The sequence below is a fragment of the plastid genome of Prunus dulcis, assembly GCF_902201215.1.
Source record: "Prunus dulcis plastid, complete genome".
Classification (NCBI taxonomy): Eukaryota; Viridiplantae; Streptophyta; class Magnoliopsida; order Rosales; family Rosaceae; genus Prunus; species Prunus dulcis.
This window is the reverse complement of record NC_034696.1, coordinates 75,001-85,000: the sequence shown is the minus strand read 5'-3', so window position 1 is coordinate 85,000 and position 10,000 is coordinate 75,001. Positions and strand designations below refer to the sequence as shown.

At 35.0% G+C, this 10,000-nt stretch overlaps 13 protein-coding genes across 13 annotated transcripts in view; 8 read left to right on the top strand and 5 right to left on the bottom strand. All coding sequences in view use genetic code 11, as the record gives it.

The window, feature by feature from the left end:
* rps3 (ribosomal protein S3) overlaps positions 1-536 on the top strand; it is a 657-nt gene extending 121 nt beyond the window's left edge. Inside the window, exon 1 of the mRNA in view lies at positions 1-536. This exon is cut by the window's left edge and continues 121 nt beyond it. Within this exon, the coding sequence (YP_009366380.1) occupies positions 1-536 (536 nt within the window).
* Positions 537-687: 151 nt separating this feature from the next.
* On the top strand, positions 688-2,107 carry rpl16 (ribosomal protein L16). Its single transcript has 2 exons — positions 688-696; positions 1,709-2,107. The coding sequence occupies exons 1-2, from the start codon at positions 688-690 to the stop codon at positions 2,105-2,107; spliced, it is 408 nt and encodes a 135-aa protein (YP_009366379.1).
* Positions 2,108-2,238: 131 nt separating this feature from the next.
* rpl14 (ribosomal protein L14) lies at positions 2,239-2,607 on the top strand. The gene has a single exon. The coding sequence runs from the start codon at positions 2,239-2,241 to the stop codon at positions 2,605-2,607; it is 369 nt and encodes a 122-aa protein (YP_009366378.1).
* Positions 2,608-2,782: 175 nt separating this feature from the next.
* rps8 (ribosomal protein S8) lies at positions 2,783-3,187 on the top strand. The gene has a single exon. It carries the CDS (start codon positions 2,783-2,785, stop codon positions 3,185-3,187), a length of 405 nt encoding a protein of 134 aa, YP_009366377.1.
* A 463-nt stretch (positions 3,188-3,650) lies between these two features.
* rpl36 (ribosomal protein L36) lies at positions 3,651-3,764 on the top strand. Its single transcript has one exon. The coding sequence runs from the start codon at positions 3,651-3,653 to the stop codon at positions 3,762-3,764; it is 114 nt and encodes a 37-aa protein (YP_009366376.1).
* A 148-nt stretch (positions 3,765-3,912) lies between these two features.
* Positions 3,913-4,329, top strand: rps11 (ribosomal protein S11). The gene has a single exon. It carries the CDS (start codon positions 3,913-3,915, stop codon positions 4,327-4,329), a length of 417 nt encoding a protein of 138 aa, YP_009366375.1.
* Positions 4,330-4,393: 64 nt separating this feature from the next.
* On the top strand, positions 4,394-5,374 carry rpoA (RNA polymerase alpha subunit). Its single transcript has one exon. It carries the CDS (start codon positions 4,394-4,396, stop codon positions 5,372-5,374), a length of 981 nt encoding a protein of 326 aa, YP_009366374.1.
* A 233-nt stretch (positions 5,375-5,607) lies between these two features.
* petD (cytochrome b6/f complex subunit IV) lies at positions 5,608-6,833 on the bottom strand. Its single transcript has 2 exons — positions 6,826-6,833; positions 5,608-6,082 (listed from the first exon to the last, which is right to left on the bottom strand). The coding sequence occupies exons 1-2, from the start codon at positions 6,831-6,833 to the stop codon at positions 5,608-5,610; spliced, it is 483 nt and encodes a 160-aa protein (YP_009366373.1).
* Positions 6,834-7,020: 187 nt separating this feature from the next.
* Positions 7,021-8,423, bottom strand: petB (cytochrome b6). The gene is made up of 2 exons: positions 8,418-8,423; positions 7,021-7,668 (listed from the first exon to the last, which is right to left on the bottom strand). Exons 1-2 carry the CDS (start codon positions 8,421-8,423, stop codon positions 7,021-7,023), a joined length of 654 nt encoding a protein of 217 aa, YP_009366372.1.
* A 122-nt stretch (positions 8,424-8,545) lies between these two features.
* On the bottom strand, positions 8,546-8,770 carry psbH (photosystem II phosphoprotein). Its single transcript has one exon. The coding sequence runs from the start codon at positions 8,768-8,770 to the stop codon at positions 8,546-8,548; it is 225 nt and encodes a 74-aa protein (YP_009366371.1).
* A 118-nt stretch (positions 8,771-8,888) lies between these two features.
* Positions 8,889-9,020, top strand: psbN (photosystem II protein N). Its single transcript has one exon. The coding sequence runs from the start codon at positions 8,889-8,891 to the stop codon at positions 9,018-9,020; it is 132 nt and encodes a 43-aa protein (YP_009366370.1).
* Positions 9,021-9,081: 61 nt separating this feature from the next.
* Positions 9,082-9,189, bottom strand: psbT (photosystem II protein T). The gene has a single exon. The coding sequence runs from the start codon at positions 9,187-9,189 to the stop codon at positions 9,082-9,084; it is 108 nt and encodes a 35-aa protein (YP_009366369.1).
* Positions 9,190-9,377: 188 nt separating this feature from the next.
* Positions 9,378-10,000, bottom strand: part of psbB (photosystem II CP47 chlorophyll apoprotein) — a 1,527-nt gene continuing 904 nt past the window's right edge. The window contains exon 1 of the mRNA in view: positions 9,378-10,000. This exon is cut by the window's right edge and continues 904 nt beyond it. Within this exon, the coding sequence (YP_009366368.1) occupies positions 9,378-10,000 (623 nt within the window).

The following is a 10,000-nucleotide window of genomic DNA, read 5'->3' as shown; positions in this document are numbered from 1 at the left end:
ATTGTATCAAAAATTATGTACAAAAGAATATGAAAATATCCTCTAATGTCGAGGGAATTGCACGTATAGAGATTAAAAAAAGAATCGATTTGATTCAGGTCATAATCTATATGGGATTCCCCAAGTTATTAATAGAAGACAGGACTAGAAGAATCGAAGAATTACAGATGAATGTACAAAAAGAACTCAATTATGTAAACCGAAAACTCAACATTGCTATTAGAAGAATTTCAAATCCCTATGGGCACCCCAATATTCTTGCAGAATTTATAGCCGGACAATTAAAGAATAGAGTTTCATTTCGCAAAGCAATGAAAAAAGCTATTGAATTAACTGAACAGGCAGGTACAAAAGGAATTCAAGTACAAATTGCAGGGCGTATCGACGGAAAAGAAATTGCACGTGTTGAATGGATCAGAGAAGGTAGGGTTCCTCTACAAACCATTCGAGCTAAAATTGATTATTGTGCCTACGCAGTTCGAACTATCTATGGGGTATTAGGCATCAAAATTTGGATATTTGTAGACGAGGAATAATAAGAACTTACTTTACTTGTATTTAGTTCTATCTGTTGATAAAACAAAAAAGGCAAACTCTTTCATTCCTTTTCTGTTAAATAAAAAAAAAAAAAATTAACAATTCTATAAGGTTGAATAAAAATTCGATTAATCGTTTGATATAATTGCTATGCTTAGTGTGTGACTCGTTGGTTTTTTTAGGATTATAGGATTCAACAAAATCGACCGGCCCGTAGTACGAACTGATAACTATAGAACTAATAATCAACTCATCGCTTCGCATTATCTGGATATAAGGAACCAGTCAAGATATGATATATGAGTCATATCGTTGTAGCAACTGAAATCTTTTTTGCATAAACACAAAAGAAAAACCAATCTGATTATGAGTTGTAAAGCAATAAAAGTATACAGATAAATGGAAGGGTGAGAGAAAGATAGGAAAAGAAATATCAATGATATATAATTCCAATATGTAAGGTCTATGAGTCATCTCATATAAAGGGAATGTAATAAAGCATCAATACTGATTGATCCATAATTAGACAAATCGGTGCATAGAAGAAAAAATCAAGAGCCCTGAGCCAATAAAGACTGAGAAGGTTGACTCAAGAAAAAATTTCATTCATTAATAAATTTCATTAAGGGCTCCGTTGTAGAATTCAGACCTAACCATTAATCGAGAAGTGGTGGGGACGACAGAACCTGTGAATGCATAAGATTCTATTGAAAACGAATCCTAATGATTCATTGGGTAGGATGGCGGAACGAACCAGAAACCTATTCATTTATTCTGAGAGGTCATGTCATAGACTAATCTTACAATTGAATGTTGAAAGAGTAAATATTCGCCCGCGAATTTTTTTTTATTTCTAAATTTTAGTCGATTCGATATGATAATACAAAGGAAAAAGAAAATAAAGATTCATTATAACGATAACGTTATATAAAAACGACATTATCTATAAATAGAAGACGTGTTTAATTATATATTAAAACACAAAAAATTTAAAATTTATAATAGATATAGATTAGATAAAATTTAAAAGAATACCATGATTCCGTATATTATTCACCGTGTATATTATTTTTAAATTGTTTAATTCGCGAGGAGCTGGATGAGAAGAAACTCTCATGTCCAGTTCTGTAGTAGAGATGGATGGAATTGATAAACAACCATCAACTATAACCCCAAAAGAACCAGATTCCGTAAACAACATAGAGGAAGAATGAAAGGAATATCTTATCGAGGCAATCGTATTTGCTTCGGTAGATATGCTCTTCAAGCGCTTGAACCCGCTTGGATCACATCTAGACAAATAGAAGCAGGGCGGCGAGCAATGACACGAAACGCACGCCGCGGTGGAAAAATATGGGTACGCATATTTCCAGACAAACCCGTTACAGTAAGACCTACAGAAACACGTATGGGTTCGGGGAAAGGATCTCCCGAATATTGGGTAGCTGTTGTTAAACCCGGTAGAATACTTTATGAAATGAGCGGAGTAGCAGAAAATATAGCCAGAAGGGCAATTTCAATAGCGGCATCCAAGATGCCTATACGAACTCAATTCATTCTTTCGGGATAGGGATGTAGAAACAAAGGAAAGGGGTCTTTTGTATGAAAAAAAAAATTGCAGGTTTTTTGTTTTGAACAAATAATATTTCTTTTTTTTTAGACCCTTGCATTGAAAAAAAAAAAAATCGATAAAAAAACGATATGATTCAACCTCAAACCCATTTAAATGTAGCGGATAACAGTGGAGCCCGAGAATTGATGTGTATTCGAATCATAGGAGCTAGTAATCGACGATATGCTCATATTGGTGACGTTATTGTTGCTGTAATCAAGGAAGCCGTACCAAATACACCTCTAGAAAGATCAGAAGTAATCCGAGCTGTAATTGTACGTACTTGTAAAGAACTCAAACGCGACAACGGTATGATAATACGATATGATGACAATGCTGCAGTTGTTATTGATCAAGAAGGAAATCCTAAAGGAACCCGAATTTTTGGCGCGATCGCCCGGGAATTAAGACAGTTAAATTTCACTAAAATAGTTTCATTAGCACCCGAAGTATTATAAGGGAAGGCCATAATATAGTTATAGTATTTGGTATTTGAATGAAACCGATTAATTAGTAGATTGTTTATATATCACGTATATACCTTTAATAATTCAGAAATAAAGATAAATAAAAAAAGAAAAAGAGCATGTTGATTATATCAAAATTTGGGGGCAACAAAAATCTTAGTTTATCATGAGTAAAGACACTATTGCTGACATAATAACCGCTATACGAAATGCTGACATGAATAAAAAAAGAACAGTTCGAATACCATCTACTAACACCACTGAAAATATTGTTAAAATCCTTTTACAAGAAGGTTTTATTGAAAACGTGAGAAAACATCAGGAAAGCAATAAATATTTTTTGGTTTTAACACTACGACATAGAAGAAATAGAAAAGGATCGTATAGAACTGTTTTAAATTTAAAACGTATCAGTCGACCCGGTTTACGAATATATTCTAACTATCAAAAAATTCCTAGAATTTTAGGCGGAATGGGGATTGTAATTCTTTCTACTTCTCGAGGTATAATGACAGACCGAAGGGCTCGAATAGAAGGAATCGGCGGAGAAATTTTGTGTTATATATGGTAATCTTTCTGATAGACGAATTATACGAAGAACTTTCATATTTGTGAAAAAAGAGAAAGGACAACTTTATAATATTACCCCTCTTACATTAGTTGATACTTCAAAGCGGTTTTACCTGGAATGAAACAAAAAAAGATTCATGAGGGTTTAATTACTGAACAACTTACCAATGGTATGTATCTTCCGGGTTCGTTTAGATTTGAGATAATGAAAATATGATTCTGGTTTTTGTTTCGGAAAGGATTCGACGTTGTTTTATACGTATACTACCAAGAAATAGAATAAAAATTGAGGTAAGTCCTTATTTCAACCAAAGGACGTATAGTTTATAGACTCCAAAGCAAAGACTCGAATGATTCGGTGGTTTTTTCAATTTCAACATTCTTTAGTGGGGATACAATTCGAAGTTAAAAATTTCAAGAAACTTATTTTCTTCCAATAAATAGTAAGAAAAGGAATGACAAATATGAAAATAAGGGCCTCTGTTCGTAAAATTTGTGAAAAATGTCGATTGATCCGTAGGCGGGGACGAATTATAGTAATTTGTTCCAACCCGAGACATAAACAAAGACAAGGCTAATCTTTCTAAAGCAAAAAAGACTCTCGAAATCAAAAGTAACCGATGTACAGATGTACAAATAAATAAGTAAAAAAAAAATAAGGATACGTTTTGACATGAAATGGATATATCCATATATCTCTGACTTATATTTATGAGATGATAAAATATGGCAAAACCTATACCAAAAATTGGTTCACGTAGAAATAGACGTATTGGTTCACGTAAGAATGCGCGTAGAGTACCAAAGGGAGTTATTCATGTTCAAGCAAGTTTCAATAATACGATTGTGACTGTTACAGATGTGCGGGGTCGAGTAATTTCTTGGTCCTCCGCCGGGGCTTGTGGATTCAAGGGTACAAGAAGAGGTACACCATTTGCCGCTCAAACCGCAGCAGGAAATGCTATTAGGACAGTAGTGGATCAAGGTATGCAACGAGCAGAAGTCATGATAAAAGGCCCGGGTCTCGGAAGAGATGCGGCATTAAGAGCTATTCGTAGAAGTGGTATACTATTAAGTTTCATACGCGATGTAACCCCTATGCCACATAATGGCTGTAGGCCCCCTAAAAAAAGGCGTGTGTAAAAATAAACATTGAAGAGATTTCAAGAGAAATAAATAATTCAATGATTTGATCAAATAATATACTATGGTTCGAGAGAAAGTAACAGTATCTACTCGGACACTACAGTGGAAGTGTGTTGAATCAAGAGCAGACAGTAAGCGTCTTTATTATGGACGCTTTATTCTGGCCCCACTTATGAAAGGTCAAGCAGATACAATAGGAATTGCGATGCGAAGAGCTTTGCTCGGAGAAATAGAAGGAACATGTATCACACGCGCAAAATCTGAGAAAATACCACATGAATATTCTACCATAATAGGTATTCAAGAATCCGTACATGAAATTTTAATGAATTTGAAAGAAATTGTATTGAGAAGTAATCTATATGGAACTCGTAACGCGTCTATTTGTATCAAGGGTCCTGGATATGTAACTGCTCAAGACATTATCTTACCACCTTCTGTGGAAATCGTTGATAATACACAGCATATAGCTAACCTAACGGAACCAATTAATTTTTGTATTGAATTACAAATCGAGAGGAATCGCGGATATCGTATAAAAACGCCAAATAACTTTCAAGACGGAAGTTATCCTATAGATGCTGTATTCATGCCTGTTCGAAATGCGAATCATAGCATTCATTCTTATGTGAATGGGAATGAAAAACAGGAGATACTTTTTCTCGAAATATGGACAAATGGAAGTTTAACTCCTAAAGAAGCACTTCATGACGCCTCCCGGAATTTGATTGATTTATTTATTCCTTTTTTACATGCAGAAGAAGAAAACTTACAGTTAGAAAACAATCAACACAAAGTTACTTTGCCCCTTTTTACTTTTCATGGTAGATTGGCTAAACAAAGGAAAAATAAAAAAGAAATCGCATTGCAATATATTTTTATTGACCAATCAGAATTGTTCCCCAGGGTCTATAATTGCCTCAAAAGGTCCAATATACATACATTATTGGATCTTTTGAATAACAGTCAAGAAGATCTTATGAAAATTAAACATTTTCGCGTAGAAGATGTAAAACATATATTGAACATTCTAGAAATATAAATAGAAATATAAAAGCATTTCGAATAAATTTTAATGGGTTATTTAATTTTTTTTCTAAAGTTTTTGTATAAAAAGATAAAAATGAGTTTTGAATCTTTAGCACAATTAATATATTCGGAATAGGTCCAAAATTAAATTGAATAGATGTATCTAGGGAAAATTCACTTTGAAGCGACTATTCCCTAGATACACACGTGGTAATATATTTTTTTTTATTTCACAATTGAATCAATTTAAAAAAGACCTAAAGTTAAGGACTTATCAATAGGTAGTGTTGCTCCAATACCCAACCAAAGGGCTACTGCAGTACCAATCAAAAAGACGGTTGTCGCTACGGGACGACGAAATGGATTTTGGAATTTATTAACATTCTCCAAAAAGGGTACTGTTAATAATCCCGCAGGTACTGAAACCATTAAAAGAACACCCAATAACTTATTTGGCACTGTACGAAGTATTTGAAATACGGGAAAGAAATACCACTCAGGCAATATTTCCAAAGGAGTTGCAAACGGATCCGCGGGTTCACCAATCATTGATGGTTCTAGAACCGCTAAGCCTACGTTACATGCAATAGTACCTAAAATTACTACTGGAAAAATATATAAAAGATCGTTTGGCCATGCGGGCTCTCCGTAATAATTATGACCCATCCCTTTAGCCAATTTAGCTCTTAACACAGGATCATTCAAGTCAGGTTTTTTTGTTATTAGGATAGGTGAATTATTTTATATCCATCCCCCGAAAGAACCGGACATGATAATTTTTCATCATCCAGCTCGAGCACGAATCAAACGAATCTAATGGATCCATATAAAAAATAAAATCGCTATGTTATCCATATCCACTCATAATCCACACATATATGAATGATTCGATGTAAGAAAAAGGATTCCCTTTTTCGAAGTTGCAACAACTGCCCATTGCAAGGAATTCAGTTCTTACAGATAAATGCTCAATACCCAAGTAGGCTTACAAAATTGATCATGATCAAATGCTTTATGGGTCGTCTTATATCTTGCAATCGGCCTTTATCCCCTAAAATATCGAGACTTTTTACATACAAAGCAAAGGATTTACTTGTTACTAATATAGTCTAGCCTCTGTTCTTCTTTAGATCCCTCGTTTCACTCCGATAGTATCATAAATCGAGTCAATGCAGAGGAAATGAATACATTTCTATACTATTTAGTAAGTGAAATATATAAAACATAATCCGGATTATGCCAATCACTTATTCTACTGGATCGGATCTTACGGAGCCTGTTCATATCATACACGACATGATCGGGTCTGATCATAGAAAAGATTCTCTTCAAACGAACCGGCCTATCTTCTGTATGGGGCTTACGCGGTGGTTGGAACAAAGACACATTTTTGTTGTGAATTAAAATGTGGCAGATAGATAAGGGCATATATCTGCAAGGCCCGATCAATAGTTCAAGTCACACACTCCCATAATCCATTTTATCTTCGGAAAATTCGCTTCAACTATGAGTGTCAAAAAAATAATAAATTTTTGTAGAGTTGAAGAGAAATATCCCAATACATGTCTTATTCTTTTCAATAATCCATATTTGTAGCAATGAAATACTATTGTTCCTACCCCAAGTGATAAATGATTGATTACAGATGGTATATATTCTTTATAAAGGACCAGAAATACCTTGCTTACGTATCATTGGGAAGTGCATTAACATAAATACGGCAGTAAGAAGAGGTAATACAAAAGTGTGTAAACTATAAAAACGAGTCAAAGTGGATTGTCCCACACTAGCACTTCCGCGTAATAACTCTACCAGGGGCGAGCCTATTACAGGAATAGCGTCTGGTACGCCTGTTACAATTTTTACTGCCCAATAACCAATTTGGTCCCGAGGTAAGGAATAACCAGTTACACCAAAAGATGCGGTCAATACACCCAAAACCACACCTGTAACCCAAGTCAATTCGCGAGGTTTTTTAAAGCCACCGGTTAGATACACACGAAATACGTGCAGGATCATCATTAGGACCATCATACTTGCCGACCATCGATGAACCGATCGGATTAACCAACCAAAATTAGCTTCAGTCATTATATATTGAACAGAAGCAAAAGCCTCTGTAACGGTCGGACGATAATAAAAAGTCATAGCAAACCCTGTAGCTACTTGTACTAAAAAACAAGTAAGCGTAATTCCTCCTAGACAATAAAATATGTTGACGTGAGGAGGAACATATTTACTAGTTATATCATCGGCAATTGCCTGAATCTCAAGACGTTCTTCGAACCAATCATAGATTTTATTGAGATAGGTAAATGACGGAGACTCCCCCCCGGAGAACCGTATATGAAAATTTCATCTCATACGGCTCAAACAGAAACACACAAATACTAGTTCTAACGGATGTGTGTAATAGAAAGTTTTAAATTTCTTAATTCTATGATTCATTTTTTCTGAAGATACGAAAGAATAAAAATCCGAAAACTCCTCTTTGTGGTTATAATGCCAAAAAATCAAGTCGGCTCATTCGTCTATATTCTATATATTGATCGTTATAGGCCTCTTGAATCTTCTATTTACCTATTTTATTTGTTGTTATTTATGTGTAGTGCGGCTTTACTGCTGTTTTCTTTATTATTGATAGGAATTATCTTGTTAAGACCCTATTAATTGATTAAAACCTCAGATTCATACTAGAACCACGATGATTCAATAAAACCCTTTCAAACTAAGTCCCAAAATTCCCTGAGTAAGAACCGTTGGATCATCACTTATTCAATGAATAGATATAATGACTAAAAATCCAAAGAAACCTTTGTCCTTTGATCAAAATAAGCCTAAACGAAAGTTTAGTTGAAAAAAAAAAATTTAGAAGTCCGGCCACGAGGTCTAACTATTAAGTATGAATCATAGTTCTAATACTTTGTAATCTATTTCATATATATATTCCGTGCTCCAGATACTAGAATGAATATCCGACGAAGTAAAACCATCTCTATCAAGATGACAGACCCATTCTCTGTACTATCCATAGGATCAATTATACCAAGTCACACACTCATATTCCGGAAATACAGAAACAAAGAAATTCCACGGTCGAACTACCCAAATAGAATGGGATAAAAATCATAAACCTAAACGCTTCATTTTGTATTGAAAAAGCCAGTTAATGGTTCTTGTGAATCTAATTCATTGAAATTCCATCCAGTAAAATGGAAGAATTATAAATCTCCAAAATAATCGATAGGAATATCGCAAATAGAGCCATTGCGAGACCCATCAAAGGAGTAGTTCCCCACCCAGGAGCTACTTTACCATATTCTGAATTCAATGGTTTCAATAAACTCCCTGCATTAGTTCGTTTGGGGCGGCCAGATCTAGAACTACCCTCAACGGTTTGTGTAGCCATAATATTTTATATTCAGTAAGATCTGTTGACTTTGTATACCATTCCGTTGTAAATAAATGATCTTATCATAGATCCATTGTGGTCTTAAAACTATATAATGTCTTAAAACTATATAATAATGGAAACAGCAACCCTAGTTGCCGTCTTTTTATCCGGTTTACTTGTAAGTTTTACTGGGTACGCCTTATATACTGCTTTTGGGCAACCCTCTCAACAACTAAGAGATCCATTCGAGGAACACGGGGACTAGTTGAAGTAATGATCCTCCCAATATTGGGAGGATCATTACTTTCAATTGAGATAATGAAAAATCATTTCACCTTTTTAGTTGGAACTTTAGGCGGTTCTCGAAAAAAGATAGCGAAAAAAATTATTCCTAGAGTTGAGACTAAAAGGAATGTATAAACCAATGCTTCCATAGATTTGATCGTGGTTTACAATTATAGCTTCCATACCTGTTTATTGGGGATCGTCTCCCGGATAAAAAAAGAACAAGAGTAAAAAGTCAAAGAAAAGGCAGTGATTCAAATCAAGATTTATCCGGTACCCTATATCAAATCACAAAAAAAAAAAAATGAAAAGTAACAAGTAACAAAGCAATATTGTATCAAACTACTTGTCTTCTTGTAGTTGGATCTCCGAGTTTTTGGAATGTTCCAAATTCCACTTGAGCATCTAAATCTGGATCAATACCAGCAAAAACATCTCTAAACAAGGTTCTAGCGCCATGCCAAATGTGTCCGAAGAAGAAGAGCAAAGCAAACGAAGCATGCCCAAAAGTAAACCAACCCCTTGGACTGCTACGAAAAACACCATCGGATTTCAAAGTAGCACGATCTAATTCAAAAATTTCACCCAATTGAGCGCGTCTAGCATATTTTTTCACAGTAGCGGGATCACTATAACTGACTCCGTTGAGTTCGCCGCCATAGAACTCGACAGTTACACCTACTTGTTCGACACTATATTTTGATTCTGCCCTTCTAAAAGGAACATCGGCTCTAACAATTCCGTCCCCGTCTACCAAAACAACCGGAAATGTTTCAAAAAAAGTAGGCATACGACGTACAAAAAGTTCGCGCCCCTCTTTATCTCTAAAGATAGGATGTCCTAACCACCCAACAGCTATTCCATCCCCGTTGTCCATTGAGCCCGCTCTGAATAACCCCCCCTTTGCCGGATTATTGCCGATGTAATCATAAAAAGCCAGTTTTTCAGGAATTTTAGACC